The sequence below is a fragment of the Gadus morhua genome, chromosome 12 (assembly GCF_902167405.1).
Source record: "Gadus morhua chromosome 12, gadMor3.0, whole genome shotgun sequence".
Lineage (NCBI taxonomy): Eukaryota > Metazoa > Chordata > Actinopteri > Gadiformes > Gadidae > Gadus > Gadus morhua.
Window position 1 is genome coordinate 11,806,840 of NC_044059.1, and position 23,510 is coordinate 11,830,349.

General features: G+C 48.0%; 2 protein-coding genes across 3 annotated transcripts; one reads left to right on the forward strand and one right to left on the reverse strand.

The window, feature by feature from the left end:
* Nucleotides 1-2,640: 2,640 nt before the first annotated feature.
* On the reverse strand, nucleotides 2,641-11,147 carry alkal1 (ALK and LTK ligand 1). 2 transcript variants are annotated; one of them, XM_030372241.1, is made up of 6 exons: nucleotides 10,417-11,147; nucleotides 9,720-10,026; nucleotides 7,500-7,553; nucleotides 6,753-6,836; nucleotides 4,985-5,058; nucleotides 2,641-3,226 (listed from the first exon to the last, which is right to left on the reverse strand). In XM_030372241.1, the coding sequence occupies exons 2-5, from the start codon at nucleotides 9,994-9,996 to the stop codon at nucleotides 4,994-4,996; spliced, it is 480 nt and encodes a 159-aa protein (XP_030228101.1). In that variant the 5' UTR covers nucleotides 9,997-10,026; nucleotides 10,417-11,147; the 3' UTR covers nucleotides 2,641-3,226; nucleotides 4,985-4,993. The 2 variants fall into 2 exon arrangements, with proteins under 2 accessions (XP_030228101.1, XP_030228102.1); XM_030372242.1 differs by having other exon boundaries at nucleotides 6,753-6,833; nucleotides 10,417-11,133.
* A 272-nt stretch (nucleotides 11,148-11,419) lies between these two features.
* Nucleotides 11,420-22,536, forward strand: zgc:153738 (dynein regulatory complex protein 11). Its single transcript, XM_030372201.1, has 19 exons — nucleotides 11,420-11,565; nucleotides 12,068-12,395; nucleotides 12,841-12,960; nucleotides 13,507-13,692; nucleotides 14,244-14,315; nucleotides 14,853-15,058; nucleotides 15,148-15,232; nucleotides 15,327-15,437; nucleotides 16,503-16,578; nucleotides 17,461-17,567; nucleotides 17,657-17,743; nucleotides 17,816-17,877; nucleotides 18,011-18,093; nucleotides 18,380-18,487; nucleotides 19,929-20,128; nucleotides 20,532-20,618; nucleotides 20,716-20,893; nucleotides 21,224-21,462; nucleotides 22,342-22,536. The coding sequence occupies exons 1-19, from the start codon at nucleotides 11,555-11,557 to the stop codon at nucleotides 22,450-22,452; spliced, it is 2,457 nt and encodes an 818-aa protein (XP_030228061.1). The 5' UTR covers nucleotides 11,420-11,554; the 3' UTR covers nucleotides 22,453-22,536.
* The last annotated feature ends 974 nt before the right edge of the window (nucleotides 22,537-23,510 follow it).

The following is a 23,510-nucleotide window of genomic DNA, read 5'->3' on the forward strand; positions in this document are numbered from 1 at the left end:
TGTCCAGGCTTTGTCTTAATCCATCTTACCATGGCCTCTCCCGGTGGGGCCGAGGCGTGGTGCCCGGGGCCGGTGATCCGGCGGTCTCATGTAATTGCGTTAGACTCCGCCCACACACACACGGAGTCCCGGGGCGCGGCTGCTGTCTCTTCCCCTGATCTGCGCGGTTCGTCTTCAGAGAAGTGATATCCTCCTCAGATTAGGGGGTGGTGTCCCCGGTCTGGGCCAGCCGGCGAGGGGCAGAGGACCCCCCCCCCCCCCCCCCCCCCCGGTCCCCCGTGAGAAGCGCTTCATATTTATAGCCCTCTAATCCCTTTACGGCGCCGCCCCGAAACGTGCAAGCCTCGTTGATTTCCTTAATGATCCGCGGCTGTTATCAGACCATCGCGCCAGCCAGGAACCATTTCTCCCAGTCAACCTATTTATCTTCTTTTTTGTTAAAAAGACATACACCAGTGCATCTTTATCTATTTATAAATATATACATTTAGAGATGTCATCTTTGTACTTTTCTGTAACCGAGGGATTCCTGGAAGCAGGAAGGTAAGCTCGCAGTAATCTGAACCATATATTCCCATGCAGGCCGAGACTTTTTGATGTTGATTCTTCCGGGGATGTTCTGCTCCTAGTTCTAATTTATGGAGGGGGAGCGCCCGGAATGAGTCCTGGAGGAGGTTCGGCTCTGGCGCGTGCGCGCGTGCACGCGCGCACACGCATGTGCCCACACACGCATGATGCACACCCATAAAAGCACTCGCACGCGCACGCGTATGCCGCACGCACACGCTTAAACAGACACACACACACACACAGGCATGCAGTCACACACACGCACAAGCCCACACTCACACAGACATACACACACACGCGCGCACACATAAGCACACACTCACACAAACTTACACATTCCCACAGATGATAGATATACACATGATGCAACATGGAAGGCTTACTTTTTGAAAAGTAACATTTACAAGTTGTTGAAATGTGACTGCCAATTCTTCACTTTTACTAGATATGTTAATGGTCAATGTGCTGTTAAAAGTATTCTCTGAAGCCCATATAGCGTGTGTGTGTGTGTGTGTGTGTGTGTGTGTGTGTGTGTGTGTGTGTGTGTGTGTGTGTGTGTGTGTGTGTGTGTGTGTGTGTGTGTGTGTGTGTGTGCGTGTGTGATGTATATATTAAAATCTCAACATTGTTTGTGCGTGTGTGTGTGCGTTTGCATGGGTGTCTCTATGTCTTTGTGTGTATGTATGTGTGATGTACATCTATTCAAACATCCTCAGTGTGTGTGTGTGTGTGTGTGTGTGTGTGTGTGTGTGTGTGTGTGTGTGTGTGTGTGTGTGTGTGTGTGTGTGTGTGTGTGTGTGTGTGTGTGCGCGCGCGTTTTCCAACATTAAAGACCATTGGCATTGTTCATTAAAAAGGCTCCATATGCTGGGATTGTGAACTAATTTATGTGTTCCTTGGCTTCCTTCCTACCACAGCTCAGCTTGTATCAGCGTCCATATTTGTTTAGCCTTCCTCAACATAGGCATAGTCAATTAAAGTAACTAATGTCTCGGGTGCATGTGTTAGTGTAAGCCAATATGAGATAATACACAACATGATCACAATGCGGATTACGGCTCGCTTCCTCTTAGAAGTCCTGCCGTTGTCTCTCAGCAAATATAATCTGGCACAATAAATAGACACTGACCGAGCACATTCCAAGCTGATAAGAAAGCGGAGATATAGTCTACTGTTTTCTGATATTAGCGAATGAATCCAAGAAAACAAAAACGTGATTAATTTAGGAAACTCGCGGAGGCCTCTTTTTGACGGGAAATTAGCTGTTTGTGTACATTGTCCTGTGATTCAGATTCAGTTAATTCCGTCGCATGTATGAAGTCTCTGAAAACGACCTGCATTGCAACAATCCTTCAAAAGCAGCCTCATAACAAACTATTTCAAAAGCATTCTTTAACCCATTCCACAGGCCAGAGTTGGAAGAGGAAAAAATAGAACTGCCATGCATCTAAATAGTAAAAATCATAATTTGGATGAGTAAATAAATAGAGCAGTGGTTCTAATCAACATAAGAGTATTAATTGCCCGGGGCTTTGGCCTCAGAACAATGGAGCCATCCAAAGTCCAGCCCTTTTAGCGCTGCGTTGCCTGCGAAGCTGTTTCCCAACAGCCTGCGAGCGCTCTGAACTCTGTGCGCGGTCGTCCTCTGAGACCCGCACCAGAGCAAAAATCTTGGACGGCGTTGCTGGACCAAAGTCTGGACTTATGAAGTCCAGACCGGATCTGCTCAGTCTCCACCGAACAGGGACCCCTCATTATGGAGGGAGTCAGAGCACCAGAAGTTTTGGTAGATCATCATCACTCGGAACAATTTGGAGATGTGAATTATCAGCCCCGACAGATGCATAGACGTTGTGATATTTGAAATGGCACCGTGCGTAATATTGTTTTAAATTAATTTTAGATCCAAGGTCAATTTTATTATTATTATTATTATTATTATTAGGCTGTATATAGTTTTGCTCCTGTCACCCGATTCCCTGCGCTGTGTTTATGAATTGTGTTTGCAGCTATCATGAGCCATCCTTCTTCCATAATCGTCTCGCCCGGCATCCGCGTAAGTCACGTTACAATAATTGCAGAAATTGCATGTGCTTCAATATTCTTTATTGTACGGCGGCAGTGCATTGCCGCCATTTTAACTCATTCGATATGTTCTCATTGTCAATGACAGGAATCATTCAAGTGCCAAATCCAACGTTACACGGGCGATGGCGACCTCACAGGGTCGGGGCGTGTCACAACGTCACACACAGTCACGGGGAGGGGGGGGGGGGGGGAGAGACACGGCAGTAGGAATTACACGTACCAAAAAAAACAAGAGTAACACATCGGAACAAACTCATTACATTTCGGAATGATTGTAAATAATTATATACATACCGTATAAATAAATAGGTATATTTAATAATATATTGTCTCTTGAGAATTACATGGTTCATTCATATACAAGATACATAAAAAAAAAACAAATCTATCCAAAATTAACAAACAATGTCATCATTCGTTCATTATCCACGCGAACAAAAATAGAAATACTATCAAATTAAACGAAGTTCATATGACGCTGCTATGAAATAAAACATAGTTCATATGACTGGTGGTTTCGAAGGCACTTCCTCGGCAACCCAGTATCCCTCTTTCATAAACGATGAACCTGTATCAGAAACAAAAGAATACCGCGCTTTAGTGGGTTTTGGTTCAAATGAAGTCCTAAAAACAAGTGTGCGTGTGTGCGTGTGATCCGTGTGTATATGAGAGTAACTCTTATCAATGGCTGCCTCCCATGACAATCCCTTGCTATAACTGGGCGGACTTCAACGCAGAACGTGGTCTTCTATGGCTGACTATTGGCCCTGGTTCAAATGAAGTCCTAAAAGGAAGACATTTCTACACAAGGCGCCCCAATGGCTGTGTGTAGCTCCTGAGACGGACACAGAAGAGATTGACATGGTCTGACCTCACTAGCCCTTTTTAACATTAACAATGGTTCATTTAGGAATAATCAGCATGACTCAAATAATGAATCACTTAATTCCTTCCTGCGCCCACTACGGCCCGTAATTCAGGAGATGATGGCATTATCTGATTCACTTGCGCCACTGAATAACTGCGGCCGCCCTTTCCAAATAAAGGAATATACCTCCAGCCCATAAGCGGTCGCTTTCTCCGCCACTTCCTCCCTCTGTGACAATCCATCAGCCGCTAATTGAGTCCATTCTCTCGTAGAGTGGGGGTCTCTGACACCAGGCGCGTCATCCAGGATCACGTGAACAAAGGGCGATTAACCCCGACGCCAGTGTGGTCGAGCGACTCCTCTCCACACTCTTCCTGTCTCCGAGCTCTGAACGGACCGATCGCAGACTCTCCCCCGGGAGAGTAAGCTGTGAACTGAGCGTAGTACGCATGTCTTCATCGCTCTGGACTTTGTGTCCGTAAGGCTAATAATCCTGAGGCTACGCCTGAGTCCGAGGTGTTGGTTTTTACCCAATATCTGAGATTTGTGTATTATTTTAGATCTATTACCCTTCACAAAGAGGGCTGTTCCTGGTGTTTCAGCTATCGCCAGCGATGATGTGGCTCTCGCTCACGTCTGACGTGACGTGCTCACTTCAGACTAAACTGCTGATAAAAGAATCAGATTTAATGGGGCCATCAATGTGTTAGCACCTTCTGTACTCGGACAACCAGCTATGAGAAAATTACAATCTGGCAGTGACCAGCCTGGTTTCCACTGTCGTGTGTGTGTGTGTGTGTGTGTGTGTGTGTGTGTGTGTGTGTGTGTGTGTGTGTGTGTGTGTGTGTGTGTGTGTGTGTGTGTGTGTGTGTGTGTGTGTGTGTGTGTGTGTGTGTGTGTGTTTTGATCGGCATATTTTGATGGGTGTGCTATGATGAGTGTGTGCGTGTGTGTCTGTGTGTGTGTGTTTGTTTTGATCTGCATATTTTGATGGGTGTGGTGTGTGTGTGTGTGTGTGTGTGTGTGTGTGTGTGTGTGTGTAGAGCAGCCCTTGAATCACTGGCTGCGTTACATGACTTCCCTGGCTGTAATGTGTAGTAATGTAGAACGCTGTCTTCTATGGCAAACACAGTCACACATTATTTACACGCAACTGACCTATGACCTTCAGTGAACTGTATATTTCTTTTTACTGATTTACTTAAAGCTGATATGTGAACACATGTTTCATATTATTAGTACAATTATAATGGGATGGGCTTTTCCCCTTTCGTATTTGTCGGCATCGGACTTAAAAGCAACATAACACAGCTTTGATGCCGAACCCAGATCCAAATGCAATATGTTGCAACAAAAAATAAATGCCTTGAAATGTACGTTTTGTGGAGCTGGGAACAAGTTGTCCGCGGGCCAGCAGGGGTATCAGTGCCAGGTCTGGCTGTCGAACGCCATACTTACATGCAATGTCTATGATTGAGTGCACAGTGGGCTCATTGCTAGCCGCGTTAGCAATCTTGCACATCTTTTGTAGTCTGAAAGATAAGACAAAAACACTGTCATTGGCACTTGGTTATGGTATGTCATTGCATCACAATTTAAAGCAAAACGGATCATCTTTGCAGAAACAGCTGGATGTTTACAATATATGCATGAGGCCTCATCTTCTTTGTCGGGGGGGGGGGGAGTATATTTGTGTGAAGTAGAGAGTAAACAATCGATACGTGATCGCGTGCACAACCGTGAAATCCAAAGGGGTTGGGGTCTTGACCCAAGGAAAAATGATTGTTCCTCAAAATTACCCCTCCCGATCGTTCCATTCCAACAAAAGAGCGAGCACGAATCGGATGTTAATTTGGACTCATCATCCGGCCCTGGCAGGCAGAGCGACAGTCGGGCCCCGGAGACCAGTGGAGGAGATAAAGAAACAGGGGTTGGCACACGTTCCTCTCTGATCTCTCTGCTGGCGTTGGACCCAGAAGAACAGCCTCCCACCGATGTTGTGAGATGAGGTGTGACTTAACGTAGCCTCTCGGCTGAAGACATGTTTTGTCTTTGCCTGATTTCACAGCAGATAGAAGCCAACGTAAGGAGTATCGTGTGTGATACGATTCCCCGTGTGCACAACGGCTTTTCCGGATCTCTTCAATGTGCAAAACATTGGATAAATAAGTCTGTTTGAAATCGTTTATTTTAATGGGTTTTCCAATTAGGGGTGCCTTGTTAAAAAAGGCACCTTTTATGTGTTGAATAAAAAGCTATACTGGTCAGTTATTTATGGTCAGTGTGATCTGGTAAATATCTCAAACAGTCTCTATGTCGTAAGATCTTTGAGTGAACAGATTTTAAATCGGACAATGTAGAAGAAAGTCGGTACAACATGTGCGTGTATAGTTCAACAGGTTGTTGTGTGAACCTCGGTTGGGGAAACCCTGTCTGAGACACTGAGAGGTGAAGGTCAGACAGAGCTTGGACGGTTTATCATTCAGTGTAAGGCACCCTAAACTGTGGGGCAACCTAACCTGTGAGGGGCAAATTAAGGTCTAACCCTGATTTGACGCGGTCCGCAGGAAGGAACTCCAACTCCTTTGGCTATGCAGAAGAAATGGACGAAATGGACCCAGTCCAATAGTTCTGCTCCATTTCTCATCGTCTCTAATCCAGTTCATTGAAGCAAGCCTGTTTTGTAGTGCGCTTCTCTTTTATGACATCTCCTACCCGGGAGGTCGTAAATATACAGTTTGTAAATCCCTTTGAGACTTAAGGGCTTTAAGATCAATTTAACTAGGCTTTTGAATTGACATGTCTTTCTTGATCATTGAATATTATCAATAAAAACATTTGAAAAGCCAACCAATTCAGTATTGACCATGTTTTTAAATGTACACGTGCAAAATACATTAAGATATGGAATTATGAGAAACTAAATCATATCGAATCCCAAATAACATGGAGTGAGGAAAGTAAGGTGGAGGCAGGTTGAACTACAACAGTGTCAAATGTCATTACCCCCATAGATGAGCCGGGTAGGGCCAGCATATACACTCAAGGGCAGAGAGGGCTGACAAAACACCCTACTCATATCAAAACCCCCCTCATCCACAGTCACACCAACAGCTCTCCACAGACCAACACACGGACGCTCTCCACAGACAAACACACGGATACACAGACGAACACAACAACAGCGTTCAGGGCGCGAGACACGACAGTAGGAAGGTGTACTTACATGCTGGTCTCGAACAGTCCCGCGTATTGTGATAAAGTCTATGAAAATTTGTTCTGCATTCCGATGAGAACTTGACCGGTCCTGCTTAAAAAAAAAAGATTCTCATCAGGCAACACATCAGATGAACGATGTTTATTTTTATAAACAGGCTGCAATTGTTTTCCTATGAACCCCCCCCCCCACACTGGTTGACCCCTGGGTGTACCGGTGCTTGCGGGGTCAAGTGGCCGGGGTCAGCGGGCCAGCATAAGCTCCGGCCTTGCTGCCGCAAAGAGGGTTTGGGTGCAATGGCGATCGCCTCTTAAACAGTGTGGCCCTAAGGAGCCAGTTTCTAGATTTTCACACCAATAGTGTAGTCTGCTCGCGCTGGGCCCTGAGACGAATAATCAGCTTAGCCTCCGGGGCCAGGCTCTCCGCCCGGCCTGACCATGTGCCCGACTTCCCTGCTCGCTAAAGCCCGTGGGCCGGGACATGGGAACTCCGGGGCGCTGCAGCCATCGTGGGCGTCTGCTTCTCTCTTTATAGTTTAAGCCTAGCCTTAACATCTGACCCTTACTGTAGACTACTTTCCAAAAAGGGGCGAATACTTTGTGGGGGTCGGGGAAATTAAGGGATTATTACAGCTAGCTCTCTTTGCCACACTACTTTAACATGTTTGATGAACTAAGCTGGGGCTACGGGTTAATATTGCAATAAGATGAAACAACAGTGGCACTCATGATGGTTGTTTTGTTGTGGTTTTCTTACCTGTGAAATGCTGAATGAATTTGTCCTTCAGATTTAACTCTCTAGGTGCTATTTCTGCAAGACAAAACAAAAGCAAGCCGGCTTTTTAAATCGATTCGCACTTTGAGCTAAATATAAAACCACATCACAAACTATTACACAAGGAAAACATCACAGCAGGGTGCATCACTTTACTACGGCAGAAGCTAAGTTCTAAATCATTCCCTGCGATGGGCCAACAACACGTAGTTTAAATAACAGCCATCACACGTTCATTGTCTGAATGAAGGGAACGTGGAGGTATGTGAACTCTCTGGGGGAGGCTAACAGGCTAAAGAGATTATTCTTGGCGGTTGTAATGCCGATCAATGTCATCAGAATAAGTCCATGGCATCAGTTAACAAGCTAGCATGACACAGGCCCTCGGATATGGGTGGAGGAGTCTCCGCCGACGCACACATGCACTTTCTCACCGCCACAGGAAGAATGTCCCAGTCCAGACGTACCGTTTATTGCATGTTGTAAGACGATTACCACAGAGGTTTAGAGGAATATTACGTCTGCAAAACCTTGTGCTAGTTAGGACCATTGTTGGTGAGGTCTCAAAGCCAAGCGAATGATGGGGTAATTTAATGCTGCCACATGGCCGTTTCATGGCCGGACATGAACAGTTCGGTGCGATTGGTCGAGATCAGTCAGTGTAATCGTTCTCACGTGAAACGCAACAAAATAGTCTATTTTTTTGCACAACGCATCTCAAAGAGACATTTGCTAATGATCAGGGGAGGCCAACATTTCACAACGCAGAATGTGAGAGAGAGAGAGAGAGAGAGAGAGAGAGAGAGAGAGAGAGAGAGAGAGAGAGAGAGAGAGAGAGAGAGAGAGAGAGAGAGAGAGAGAGAGAGAGAGAGAGAGAGAGAGAGAGAGAGAGAGAGAGAGAGAGAGAGAGAGAGAGAGAGAGAGAGAGAGAGAGAAAAAAGACTCTGGAGTGGCCGGCTGGCCGGGCGCATCAAAAGGGCCCGTGGAGGCTGCCTGGTGATGCATGCGCACCGTCCCGCCATCGCTACATGAAGCGTGCCATCGGTAAGAGCCGATCAGACAGACACCGCATGCCAAGAGCGCTGCATTTCATGCCCTCAAAAGGGGAATTCCCTTTAGCCACTGGTCTGAGATGGAGGCTCATTCAAGCTGCCTGACCCTGAGGCAGAAGGTGGTGTTGACTTGACGTAAGATGACGGATGAGAATGTGTACAATAATGGGATGTGTTACTGATATACCACCATCCAACAAGGTGCCATTTCCACAGTTTGATGGTTCAACCGTACATTACAGTGAAGGGGGTGGTGACTTGAAGAAGGAAGTCAGATGAGAATGTGTACAATAATGTAATATGTTACTGATATAGCGGCCGTTCAAAATGGTGCCATTTCAACCGTTTGGGGGTTCCACCTTACATTACATGGGCCTTGTTACAGTGAACTCACCCAAGTACGTACTGTGTGATATACATAACCACCTGCGTCAGCCTGTTCTTAATATTTTATAATGCATGTAACTGGTTAGGGTTAAGGGTCAAATAATTGGCCAGGAAGTTCAATAACCACAGGAAGTAAAGATGATACATGTATTTCTAACAGGTGGTCATATTGGGTACTGTATTGCAATTAATTAGGCTTATCCTATAATGTTATTATTCTAAAAGGAACCATCCACGGCCTTCAGAAAGAATGTGAAGGATGTGAGATGATTAGGCTTCAGCAGGTTGCATGTGTTTCATGAGGGATTGAAGACACATTTACAGTAATCCCTCTCTCTCCACCGGCGGAGACTTCAAACGCACACGAAGGCAGTAACAGTAACCTCCTCGGGAAACCAGCAGAGCTCCACGTCTTGTACTGGAGGGATTCTGCCCTAATCTCTGCTTAAGTCAAATAGCTGGGATCCAATAAATTGGTGCAAATTGGAATTACCTCTGATTCATTCAATTAATGCCGAGGGTTTATTGCATGACTTCACCCCCTCTGGTTCATAAACACTTATAGTGGGGCGGCAGAAGCAACAGAAGAGAGTATAATTTTTTCAAACTTGACGACCACTTCGACTGATCTCCACGCTGTCTCACTGTGTGAAACGTTTCCTTAGCCCGGTGCACCACCCCGTGACAGATGTCTCCTCGCTGTGAAAATTAGGATTACGTTTTCATCATCATGTGTTCCTGATAATAAATCTCATCAGCTTACCTACGGGTCTGCTGTGATCCAGTCTAGAGACATACAAAGGCTTTTCGCGAGAGGAGGGCAACTTTAAGTCCTGCGTTGCTGCGGTGAACAACCCGCTGTTGTGCCGCCGGGAGACCTGCTTGTCCCGCTGCTGGCTGTCCCTCATGACCTGCATGATAAGGTCCAACAGTGTGCCTCGGTCGCTGGAGCGGGCCTCCCGGCTGTCGGTGCACTGGTCCGAGGTGATGAGGAGAACGACGATGGCCAGCAGGATGTGGCATTTCTTCTCCACCTGCATGGCTCCACTCTCTCTGTGGCTCCACTCTCTCTGTGGACAGCAGAGAGGCGAGAAGTTCAATTAAGAAACTGCAATAAAAAGCCTTTTCTTATTGAAGTAGTCCGATGTGTTTGTTGCTGGGATAATTTAGGAAATAATTGCCTTAGTGGAGTCAATAAAAGCAAAACTCTGTTGGCTAATTAAGTATAGTGGGGGATGAATGTTTTAGTTCCAGGTCCGACAGGTGTGTGTGCGTGTGTGTGTGTGTGCGTGTGTGTGTGCGTGTGTGTGTGTGCGTGCGTGTCTTTGTGTCTGCGTGTGCGTGTGTGCGCGCATCATATGTGGGCTCTAAAGAGAAGTGGAGCCTCAGTAGAATTTGCATGGCAGCAAATTGCAGAAAATGAAAATAAAACTTTCCAACTATCCACGGTCTAAACTTACAAGTTAAGGAGCGAACGACACTTTCTTCTTTTGCAGGATGTCGTCTTGTTTTTCCTGTTGCAAAAATATCCCCAGGCTTTCCTCTTTTCTCCGGTTCCAGACTATAAAAAGAACAGACAGCAGTTCTCGATCACGACCGTCTTGAAGTCATGCGTCCCGCTTTATACGATGAGAGAGCTTCTTGAATGGAATAGAATCGATTTTGAGTGGGTGGTATGGCAATGTTGACATCTTGGGTTCAATCCCTCCGTGTGGTGGTCGCTCACGGTGCCATGCGCCCGACGCACTCCAAGTCCCAGGGCGAATTAGGCAGAAATATTAAAACTACGAAACCGAAATAAGACATAGGCTAGGGGTGTAAAAAAACAAAAAAATACGAAAAGAAAAGTAGGTAGTTTCCAAAGTTGCGGCTGAGGTGACTGGATGGAGGTACACGCACGCCTGACCCTACACCGGCTTATGGTGGACCTGTCAGCCGGGCCTATTTAAAACGTCAATGCCTGGCTGGAACACAGAGAGAGACCGCCTTGCTCCATCGCACTTCCACCAGAATCAGACTGTGAATTTTATGAGCGGAATACTCATGCAGATTAACACCAACGGCGCCCCACGACGTCAAAGTTAGTCGGCTCGGATTGTTTCCTGCCAAAAAAGTTACAGCACAGGGGCTGCCGGTCTTTTCCTCGAGTGCATGGTAATGATCGTCATTTTTTGAAGATGATAACCGTCTAGGTTTTATATAGGCTGCACGCTCTGAGTTTGACCAACTCTCCCAGTGGATTAATGATGACGGCTGCAGACTAGAGGTTTGGCGTCACCTATTGGCGGCCCACGGTGCTGCATTTGAAAAATATTTCGTTTTAGATTTCCTGTTTTATACGTTTCACGAAATCCCTTAGAATAGACTTGGATTATAACTATTTAATAATTACCATTTTATCATCTGAATAACAACAACAACTCAGTCCAACGTAGAGGATATATGCATATAAGGAGCGACGTCAGCTATATCCGGTTCATGGTTGCCATAGAGACAGACCAAGCGATGGCTTCCCACTCGGACCGTGGACCGAACAGACCCTGAAATCCAATGTGAAACCGTGGTGAAAACACACTGAAACGCTGTCATCGCAGAGACATGTCACACAGGTAACGTTACGGCACACTTTGGCATAATACCAAACTTATAGCTCAATGCTAGCGGCTAACTGCGTGAAACCTACACAACTTTGACTGACATTCACTCAGTCCCATTCGGGCTCATCCATGCATTGCATGTTATTTGAGTGTAAGTCCACCCCCTGTTACACTATGAAAAGTAAATAGTATCGCAAAAACATGTTTTTACAAAAAGACTATTACTTACTATTGCTTACTATTACAAATAGACGTTTAAAACACACACAATTTCAGGTTCCCTGGCATTAAAGAGACGAAAAAAGGGGGTTGCAAAGGGGAAATAATATTCAGTTAATTCATGATTCTCTTTACCATAACAATTAAGTCATCTCCCCCCCCCCCCCCCCCCCCCCCCCCCATGTGTCATAATCGTATCAACGCCCAACCATCTGCCCGACTGTATGTTGCAGTAAGGAGATTTGAACCCGAGACACTAACCCCCCCCCCCCCCTCTGTCCTGCCCCGCCAACAGCACCTACAACAAGCTGTGGGCCGACGCCCAGGTAGAGCTCAGCAGCCTGCTGGCGGAGGAGCTTCCGCCGCAGCCCGCCCGCCCGGAGAAGGACCGGGTGGTGTTCTTCCAGCGGCTCATCACGCTGTACGTGCGCTACGTCCGCGTGCTCCGGCACCTGGAGGAGGCGTACGACCAGGTGCTGCAGCCCCAGAAGAGGAGGCTGATCCGGGGGGTGCTCGACGGGGTGATGGGGCGCGTGGTGGAGCTGAAGAACGAGATGGTGGAGAAGGAGTTCTCCGAGTACCACTACATGGACGACGTGCTGCAGGACCTCAAGCTCACGCCGGTGAGCGGAGCCGTTTGATTGGCCGCCACATCCGGAGACGGTTAATTAGACTAGAATGTATTTGATTCTGTGACTCAGCCCTATTAGCCAGATGTATGTCCACATGTTCATAATAAGAGGTTTGCGTGAAGATATTGTTATCTTATCGTGAGTTAAATTGCCCAGAACCTTGGCTTGCATTGTTTGGTTTCCGGCCGTTTCTGTGTGTTAACAATTTGGCTCCTGGGATTGATTAAGTGTTATCCTATCCTTCGTAGGATAACATAGGATATGGTTCTCCCAAGTGCTGATAGTGGGCTCTGAGTGGGAGAACAGGCATTTTGTTCCTTGTGTGTGTGTGTGTCTGTGTCTGTGCGTGCGTGCGTGCGTGCGTGGCGGTGGAGCCCGGCGGGCCAACAGAGCAGATCTGTCCTCTGACGGTGATCTCATGATGACTCCTCTGCAGGCCGACATTGAGATCCCCATCCCGAGGTTCTTCCTCAGCGAGCGAGCCAAGGAGCTGGAGGAGCGACGCAAGATGCTGTCAGACATCACGAGCACCATGGAGGTCCCGGAGAACCTTAGAGTGAGGGAGGGACTCGGCGGGGGGGGGGCCACTCAGGAATGCAGGCGCTTTATCTTCCTTTGAATTTGTAATTCGTTCATTTCCTCCCACTCGGCCATTGACAATGTTGAATCGATCATCCAAATATATTTTATGAGGCAACTCATAGGGTGTTTTTAGGGTGAAGTCAACTTCTTTAAGTGTCGCTGTAAATTTATATTATATTCTTTCTTTCTGTCTGTCTGTCTGTCTGTCTGTCTGTCTGTCTGTCTGTCTGTCTGTCTGTCTGTCTGTCTGTCTGTCTGTCTGTCTGTCTGTCTGTCTGTCTAACTAGATAGATAGATAGATAGATAGATAGATAGATAGATAGATAGATAGATAGATAGATAGATAGATAGATAGATAGATAAATTGTATGGTAACACACCATATATTCATGTATCATCATCTTCCTCCTCCTCTTCATCATCATCACCACCACCACCCTCACCACCACCATCACCACCACCACCACCACCACCACCACCACCACCACCACCGCCCTCATCCTCCTCCCACCCCCCCAAGCCCCCCCTCTCCCAGGCCATGAGCGTGGAGGAGGCCATCAGGACCCTGCAGGTGGCTGAGCGTGCGCGGCAGGGCAGGCTCCGGGCCCGCTTCATGAGGGACATCCAGAGGGCCAAGAGGAGGCAGAGCGTGGCCCCGGACCAGAGGGCCGACGACCCCCACGCCGCCGCCCTCTGCATCCAGAAGGTGCCGTACCATCCATCCATCCATCCATCCATCCATCCATCCATCCATCCATCCATCCATCCATCCATCCATCCATCCATCCATCCATCCATCCATCCATTAGAGTGTAGGACTCCAAGCCATATGGTACACAAGTGGCGGCGTGTGGCTCAGGTGGAAGAGCGGGTTGGCTGGTAACCGGAAGGTTGCTGGTTCGTACCCCCGGCTCCTCCTAGTGTCGTGGTGTCCCTGAGCGAGACGCCTCACCCTGACCGCTCCCGACGAGCTGGCTGTCGCCTCACATGGTAGACACCGCCGTCGGTGTGTGAATGTGTGCATGAACGGGTGAATGTGAGGCAGTGTTGTAAAGCGCTTTGACTGGCCACCGGTTAGAGAAGCACTGTATAAATGAAGTATAAACTAATTTACCATTTACTGGGTCCTTGGTTCTAACGTCTGCCTAAACCCGACCTGCTCCATGTGTATCTGAAAACCTTTGGATCAGAGCGATTCCTGCCGACAGTTAAAGCGTAACGATGAGGCCGCCTGTGTGATGTTTGAACTTGTTACAGATGTGGAGAGGGCACACACAGAGAGAGAGGACCAAGATAATGCGGGAGCAGGAGCTAATCTTTCTGGGAATGGTAAGTCAACAAGTCAGGGGCTGTTTAGGATGAGCAATACTTTACAGTGAGCAGAGCTCCAAGTCAAACAGTTAACAGGAATACAACAACCATCTGTGAATCCCTTGTCTGGTGTCTGCATGTCCTTAACCTAACAAGTGCACACAGCTTCTATCCAACAGTTTCCAAAGCCTTCCTGTGGACTGTTGTTTGAGCCATGTGCTGAAGCTCTGGCTCAGCCAGAACATTCTGTCACTAAACGCACGCACTTATTGTATGTTGTACGTCCTTGCACCTAAAAAATAGTAACCAGCATTGTGTAGCCTCTTATCCTAGCTATCTTTGTTCCATACGGAGAATGGGTTAACTTAGCGATTCTATGAACATCTTACTGTACGTCTTACTGTACCGACAGCGATATATTGCTGTTTCTCTTCCTTCGGACAACTGTACTTTACTACGCTTTTGATAAAAGCGTCTGCCTAATGCCCTGAATGTAATGTCAATATAATGTGATGCGGCCCGTTTAACCGGCCCTGGTTCCCCGTGCCCCCGGAGGTCATGGAGCCAGACCGCTGGAGGCCGGGCGCTGCGATCGCCGCCGCCCAGAGGAACGAAGCCAGCAGGCGGGGGAAACAGGAGGAGCACGAGAGGGACTACCAGGACTCCATCGTCACGGTCACAGACGAACTGCAAGAGGCAGAGGGGCCCGACATGAAGGAGAAGAACAAGACGCAGATCCGCCAGTGGTTCTTCGAGTGCCGGTACGATCGGTCAGGGCATCAGAGAGTAACGGGAGAGACTGCCGAGGAGATGGGCGTCAATGTTTTGTTCTGACCTCGTCTCGTTCCAGCGACGCGACCGGGTCTTTCCCAGACTACCCAGACGAGGAGGAGGGAGGCTCCACTCTGATCTTCGCTGAGAAGACGCCTCAACAGGTGAGATCGTCCGCTCCATCCCGGTTCCGTAGAGAGATGATAACAGATGGGGTAACGACTTTATTCAGGGGAGATGATTCGCCTTTTGTTTCAGCTACTGGAGGAAATTGCTGCGAAGGAAGAGGAGGAGGTCAACAAGAAGCCAAAGGAAAAGGATGAGAAAGAGGAGAAGACAAAGAAGGACAAGGGAAAGGGGGATGAGGAGGTACTTTTCACATTTCACAGGTTGAGAGGAATGGTCTCACACCAAAGCCTTCACTCCTGAGGAACTGGGCCAACTGGGCACTTTTTAATTTAATTACATTAATTAAATTAATTTGTAATGCATGTTTTACTTTGTTCCAAGATACTAACAGATGGTACATGACTTCATCTTGTGCCTCTCTTGCAACACTCTGCCACACAGTTGGACTGGCCCTTAAGCATGCATCAGGCAAAGTAGTTTTCCTTGAAATGACCTCCATTCCTGGTATAATGTCTGCAGCTCATTTCCCAAACACACACGAGTCTTTTCAAACATGTCCTCAATGGGGTTGGAAATCGGAACGTACATTAAATAACGTGAATTCTGTGCAACATTAACCAAAGGTTCGATAAATTGGTGCATACTTGATGTAAATAAATGTACATCAAGCCACCATATATTACCCTTTACACATAATATGAGATTATGTGGAAGTGGCACTGAGATTTGTTTGTGAAAAACTGGGACATAATTGAGGCAGTGCATCCCGTGGTTTGTGTCGTATTGAGACTCTTGAGAGCTTGCACTACTCTCATTCCAAAAAAGAAAATGGCTTCTGGAAAATCAAACATGTGGTCACAAACTGGGATAATTTATAATTTGTCCACTGCCGCTGATCTGTTAACCCTGTCTATTATGTGTATTATGATGTTTTACTCTGTGTGTGTCTCTGTATATTATGTTTTTTTTTATTTTTTTTTATTCTTTTATTTATTTAGGGACCATCTTCCAGTCAGGGACTAAGGATGGAAATTAGCCCATGGCTATAATCCTGTATATATACATTTTAATTTTTAAAAAAAAAATCATCAATATATTTTGTCCCTTTTGTAAAAATAAAATAAATCTCAAATTCTTCTTATAGCTGAGACTCAAGAAACAAGGCCACTGTTAGAACATGTAGACAACTCCCGGAGTGATCGCAGTGACACTGAACCTTGGTTCATCCTCAGGAGGGACACCTGAGATGAAGGAGAAAAGGCAGAGATGTCGATATGATGTAAAGGAGATCTCGTCTTCCCCCAGGAAGAAGAGGCCGGTCTAAAGATGTTACCCTCTGCGTTCCTCAGCGACCTAGCAGCGAGCACCAAGATCTACGGAGGTACAGTCCTCTTCTGCCTTCAACCAAACCTAATGATGTTACACTGCGCTGACGTCAAGCTAGAAGTCACAACACAAGAAACTGGATTGATTTATCAAAAGCGTATCAAAACCAATGTCATTATGATCTATTGACATTAAAATTAGGGCATTCTGCAGGCGCTTTCATCCAAAGCGACTTTGTAACGGGTTCAGAAGAGTCAGGACACAGTTCTCCAGTGAAAATGGAGCGAACTCCTGTTTATTTTCCCTTCTGGGCAAACAAACACAATGTCACACGAACAAAATGTTCATTCCGTCCGTCCGTCTCGTTCTATTACGACGGTCTCTCTGGCTCGCAGAGAGCGTCTTCCTTCTCTCTCTCTCCAACCCCTGACTGAAACACAAGCAGGCACATAAATACACACTTCCTGATTGGGTCAGATTGCAGACACCTGTCCGCAATCAGACCCCATCACCCCAGCAGACCCGGTGCTCCATACTCCCCCTGCAGGCCAGACGCCGCCCCACCTCCACAGACGTACAATAAGAAAAATAAACAACATATCGCTATCGGTACATTAAAGATCGCTAGGTTAACCCATTCCCAGTATATGACAAGGAGAGCTAGGATAGGATGCTACCCGATGCCAAGTACTTTTCTTAAGTGCCAGGACGTACAACACACATTAAGTGCCAGGAAGTACAAACATACAATAAGTGCCGCACATACAACACACAATATGTGTGTACATTAAGTGCAAGGATGAGGAACATACAACAAGTGCGTAAGAGGGTCTTCTTGGGAGAGTTAGGGAGGAGATGGGGTAGTGGGGTACAGCCACTCACAACAAACGACACGTGATCAGAAGGCGACCTGACGGCAGTATTTGTTGTGTGGCAGACGTTTGGCGGAACCGCGGGGAGTCTGAGAACTTCACTCAGAGACACGAGGTGGAGCTGATCAAAGAGGACAAGAGGCCCCTGATCGAGGCGGAGATCCGCCTGCAGGTCACAGTACACACCTGACGGAACGCGAGTAACACTGTGGATGGTATGATATCGTGCACGGACGTCACCTTCCTCTCTACTGGTCTCAGGTGGACGAGCTGATGAGGCAGGAGCTAGCGAGCTGGAAGCTCACGGTGGACAAAGACAAGGGGGGCAAGACAAAGGCCAGCGTCAAAGTAAGGAACGACAAGCGTTGTGTTCTATCATGCTTCGGCGGGGTTTGTAATTGGTATATTTTTGGTCACCAGAAAAAGAAGGCATCAAAGAGCGGGAAGAAGAAAAAGAAGGAGAAAGATCTGACGTCCGACAGGTGAGGCGTGGTGACTACGATGGGGGCTGGAGGACTCCTCATCGTCTGTGGGCAGCCGTCTCCTCCCTGGGTTTTTATAGCGTTTTTATAGCGCTCCAAAGACCCTATAAATGCTCTTACTCACATGTGTTAGGACCTTTGAGTCTCTGCATCGGGAGCTGGTGGAACAAGGCTTGCTGAGACAGGCGGATGATGTGAGGCTGCAGGATTTCCAAGGTAATTTCATTAGTGTTCCAGCTGCTTCGGCCAAGTGTCAAAAACCAATCATCTGCCACCTACATCGGTGCGGACCAAAAATCTGTAAAGATTGGAGGAAACTCTGTTTGTTTATTTGTGGAGAAATACTACCCTTGTCTGTGCCTTGGCATGAAATCCGGGTGTTACCGCCACCCTTCATTCTAGGGTTATTTAAGATAAATCAATTTCACTTTGATTGAAATGCTCTCTGAGTTATAGGCTGGAGCAACAAGTGTTGTGCTTGTTTGCCCCTCCCTAACCCCAGGCGACTACAGCTACCTCGGGACCACTCTACGGCAGAACGACATCGAGCCTATGCCTTCGCTCTCCGATGTGCGTCAAGTCCTGGCGCTGTATGGGGTGTTGCCTCTAGGTGAGGGGCCGGCCGGGGGCCCCCCGGGGGCTGGGGAGAGAGGGCCGCAGGGCTTCTCCGAGTGAGGATCTCAGTGGGGGGGGGCCAGCCTGCCTGCCACTGAGTCTGTAACTGTGAGGTCATGTGACCGTGTCTCCTATAAAAAAAAAAAAAAAAAAAGAATCGCGATTTGGGCGCCTAATGCCTTCGCGATGTTTGGCCCGTATGCTCATTTACATCAGAGGTACCAGACAGCCCGGTGAGGAAAAAAACACTGGCATCGCTTCATGACCGCCCAGGAAACAAGGAAGTTCTCCACAATATGGTTCTCAGTGCATGAACGATAATTCAAAGCCTCTGTGTCTAAACGGTTTGCTTGCGATACAAAAGACTCCTTGTTCTTTAAATGTGTCAGAAAGTGCCGGGGGGGGGGGGGTGTCTGTAATCAAGGTCGTGATCTCAGCTGCGTGCCAGTCAGCCTCCTGATGCCCGCTGAGTCTGGGACTTCTGAGGGCCTCGGCGCCCTGTTTTCTGAAAACTTTACCGCCGCCCGCATGCACCCCGTTTTTCCGAACCGTGACTTTCGCTGTGGCGTACTCTTAGGTTTTGCGTGTGAAAAGATCCCCTTGTGAAGAAGTAAACATTGGCATCACTTCCTCACGGACTCCAAAACAATGGAGACGGTTTTTCCACAATGTACTCTCAACTATAATTCAAAGCCTCTGCGTCTAAATTAATTGCTTGCAAAATAAAAGATGCCTTGTTTTCTAAATCTTTCAAAAAGTTGGAGGTTTTACTAAAGCTTTAATCGGCATTACTTCGATTACTCACGGACGGTTTCTCAACCATCACATGAACGCAGCGCCTAAGGAATATTGTACTATTTAAAACAATTTCCTTACGCTTTCACACACGTATTGGGCAGTACATTCAAGTATTTCGGCTGTGGGCATAGATGCATAATAAGATGCGGCTTATATCACGCAACGTCTTATTTGTGGTATTTTGAAACATACAACCCCATTTAACTGCTCCTGCGGCATATAGAAAATGCAGCTTTGTTTTAAAAAAAATAACTTGAATTGACATGTCCTCAATGTTATTTTTAAGTCTGCTAGCATCGACCGTAGCCCGGGGCTAAGAAGAGAACGTTCTGAAAGCCCTCGATGTATGCGCTATGTAGGGTTGGCATGAGACTCAGGAGGTAGAGCGGGTTGACTGGTGACCGGAAGGTTGCTAGTTCGATCCCCGGCTCCACCTAGCTGAGTGTCGAAGTGTCCCTGAGCGAGACGCCCCACCCTGAGTGCTCCTGACGAGGCTGTCGCCCTGCGTGGCTGACCCCGCCGCCGCCCGCCGGTCTGTGAATGTGTCCATGAATGGGTGAATGTTAGGCAGTATCGTAGAGTGCTTTGAGGGGCCACTGGGTAGAAAAGTCTGACCATGTTCTGCGTTCCGTGGACAGGTTCTAAGGTCGTCCACGAGAAGTCCCCGCTGATAAAGGCCATCCTGCTGGTGGGGCCGGCGGGCGTGGGGAAGAAGATGTTGGTTCACGCCATCTGCCAAGAGGCCGGGGCCACGCTGTTTGACCTGTCCCCGCTCAACACTGCCGAGAAGTACCCGGGCAAGAGCGGTCTGGCCATGATGATCCATATGGTCTTCAAGGTAAGAGTGGTATGGCCGTGATGATCCACACGGTCTTCAAGGTAAGAGTGGTATGGCTGTGATGCTCTACACGGTCTTCAAGGTAAGAGTGGTATGGCCGTGATGCTACACGGTCTTCAAGGTATTGCACCAGGTTCCACCCTGAAGAGCCTTGATGCTCCGCCTGGTCTTCAAGGTAATGCGCCAGCTTTCACCGAAAAGACCTCAACTGAGATGTAAACACGATCTTCTCGCTCAACCGCTGCCAATTATTGCACAGCGCTGTTGGAGGAGCACAAAGAAAGAGACTGAATCACTTTATCTGGTCTGAAAATAATGGAACAATAGAGCTCTCTCAACATGACCGTTATTCACTACAGATGGAACAGTAGAGCTCTCTCAACATGACCTTTATTCACTACAGGTGGCCAGATTGATGCAGCCTTCGGTTATATGGGTCGGAGATGCAGAGAAGATGTTCTACAAGAAAGTCCCAAAGGAAGAGAAGGAGGTATCCAGGAGCCATCTTAGCACCTTGCCATGCCCTGCCTTTTAACCAATTAAATTGAGGTCATTCGTACCACCTTCTCTCTCTCTGGTGCTCCCAGTCAGATCCGAAGCGGCTGAAGAAGGACCTCCCGAAGGCTCTGAAATCCGTCAGTGGAGAAGACCGCATCGTTGTCGTCGGAACAACAAGGGACCCAGGGAGCGCAGACATCAAGACGCTGTGCAAAGTGTACGACAAAATCATCCTGATTCCCCGACCGGACTACAGCGCAAGATACGGTACGAAGACGCACCGGCGTTCCACCGCTTACCCGGGCGACGACATGCGGCATAGGAAGTAGAGCGGGTTGGCTGGTAACCGGAGAGTAGCTGGTTCGATCCCCGGCTCCTCCTAGCTGAGTGTCGAGGTGTCCTTGATCAAGACACCTCTCCCTGACTGCTCCTGACGAGCCGGCTGTCGCTTTGCATGGTGGCCATTGTTGTATGAATGGGTGAATGTATGCGATATTGTGAAGCGCTGTGAGTGGCCACTGGTTAGAAAAGCACTTTATAAATGCAGTCCACTTACCATTTATCGACATGACCTGTGACCCCTTGACCCCTTGGCAGTGCTGTGGAAGCAGCTGATCAGGAAGCGGGGCGGGGAGTTGACCCCGGCGCTGGACCTCAGCTCCCTGGCCAAGATCTCCGACGGCTACACCCCGGGTCACATGGTGCGGGTGATCGGCGGCGTGCTGACGGAGCGCCGCCTCCTCCAGCAGGCCGCCCGACCCCTGAGCGCCGCCGAGTTCGTCCCGCCGCTGGCCAAGTTCGACCCCGTGTTCCAGGACGAGGAGGAGGCCCTCAAAGTGAGACCTTACCCCTTCGAAACAAGGGGGAGGGGGAAGGGGAAGGGGTAAGGGGAAGGGGTAAGGGGTAGAAATGGGATTGGGCCTTAGGCCCAATCCCATTTCTACCCCTTACGCCTTCCCCTTACCCCTTCAAAACAAGGGGGAGGGGTAAGGGGAAGGGGTTAGGGGTAGAAATGGGATTGGGCCTTACCCCTTCCCCTTCCCCCTTCAAAACAAGGGGGAGGGGTAAGGGGAAGGGGTTAGGGGTAGAAATGGGATTGGGCCCAAGTCTCGGGGACTTTACGTTTTGGTTCCGACGCTAAATCTGAGTTTTGGTTACTGTGTTTGGATTGCAGTCGGGTCTTTTGTTGGTGGTTGGGTGAGAATGAACCTGTTGGTTCCTCGAACTGGTGTGAAGCTGTTTCTGATGTGGTGTTGGTTCCTACAGTGGTGGATCTGTTTCTGATGTGGTGTTGGTTCCAGAAACTGGTGTGAAGCTGTTTTGGATACGTTGAATCCACGAACTGGTGTGAAAATATTTCTGATGTTGTGTCAGTTCTTAGAAATGGATTAGAAGAAGTTTCTGATGTTGGGTTGGTTCCAGGAACTGGATTCAAGCGGTTTCTGATGTTGTGTTGGTTCCTATATCTGGATTAAAAGCGGTTTCTGACATTGTGTTGGTTCCTATAAATGTTGTGAAGCTGCTTCTGATGTTGTGTTAGTTCTTAGAACCGGATTCAAAGCTGTTTCTGATGATGTGTTGGTTCCTAGAACAGGATCCAAAGCTGTTTCTCATGTTGTGTTGGTTCTTAGAACTGGATTAAAAGCTGTTTCTGACGTTGTGTTGGTTCCTAGAACAGGATCCAAAGCTGTTTCTCATGTTGTGTTGGCTCCTAGAACTGGTATGCGAAGACTCCACTGGGGAAGCAGCGCCTGAAGGCCGCGACAGGAAAGGAGGAAGAGGAGGCACCGAAGAAGAAGGACGGCAAGAAGAAGGCAAAGAAATAAGAAGTACTCGTTCACTATGGCACCGCCCCACGAAATAAAAGGTCAAGTTCATGCTTTTGATTTCTGGAGCCCATAAAAATTAATTGGCAAAAATTTCAGTTTTTTGTTGTTGTTGTTTGTTTGGTGTGTAACCGCAGTAAATTAGATTAGCAGTGAGCTTTGATGAGGGGCTTTCAGACCACTAGAGAGCATGACTTTTGAGGAGATGAAATCAACAGCAGGTTAAACAACAGGGCACTAAACTGCTCTGTGTCTGCTACGGGTGAAAACATTCCCAGCCTTGCACTTAAAGCCCCAGTCGGAATGCCACCATGTTCCCACCTCAGACGGGAAAGTGTCTATTCAAAAATACTGTCATCACAGTCACGTGACCATCGAGTGAATCTAAACGAGTCTGAAATATGACATCATTTGACATCATTGAATTCCACCGATCGGACAACTGGCGGGGCAGGTTCGACACGGAGGTGTCACAACAACTCTGATCTGAGTTTAGGTTTGAGGCATTTGGAACCTCCGCCAAAAACGTGCGGTGCTCCTCAGGTCCAAAGCAGGGAGTAAAACGCCTTCCCCCCCCCCCCCCGCAGAAAACCATCACACCAGCTGCTGAGACGGGCTCTGTCTGACGGGGGCCTAGCCCGGTATTTGGAGCCTTCCCAATACAGATAACAACACTGTGATGATGGACCCTCCCAATCGCGCCTCACGAAAAGTACCACGGCTCAACAAGTGTTTTTTCTTCCTTCAGCCTTTCTTGGTGCGTAATCTCCGTATCCAGCGCTGAAGTCTAAAGTGGTTAGTGGATTTTTTGATTTTAATCGCGTCTGCTCCGTCTACCCCAGCCAAACCCGGGGTAGACGCCCTGTGCTTGCAGGCGGGCGGGCTGTGTTGGCTGGGCTCCACTGCCCCCGCTGTGACCCCCCCCCCTTTGTTCCCCGTAATCCGTCGACCAGCCACTTTGTGAAGAAGGCACGCAGGTGTGCCTGCACCGGTGTGTCGAGCTGGGGCTTCTCAGGTGAACGGCTCCTGGGCCATGGGAGGAAACATGACCCCCGGAT

Coding starts and splice junctions, on each gene's coding strand:
- alkal1 (XM_030372241.1), bottom strand. CDS start 9,996: ATGCAGGTGGAGAAGAAATGCCACATCCTGCTGGCCATCGTCGTTCTC. Junction 6,837..7,499: donor ATTCATTCAGCATTTCACAG/GTAAGAAAACCA, acceptor TTTTTTTTTAAG/CAGGACCGGTCAAGTTCTCA. Junction 5,059..6,752: donor GGACTGTTCGAGACCAGCAT/GTAAGTACACCT, acceptor CTTATCTTTCAG/ACTACAAAAGATGTGCAAGA.
- zgc:153738 (XM_030372201.1), top strand. Junction 15,233..15,326: donor CTGAGAAGACGCCTCAACAG/GTGAGATCGTCC, acceptor CTTTTGTTTCAG/CTACTGGAGGAAATTGCTGC. Junction 15,438..16,502: donor AGGGAAAGGGGGATGAGGAG/GTACTTTTCACA, acceptor GTCTTCCCCCAG/GAAGAAGAGGCCGGTCTAAA.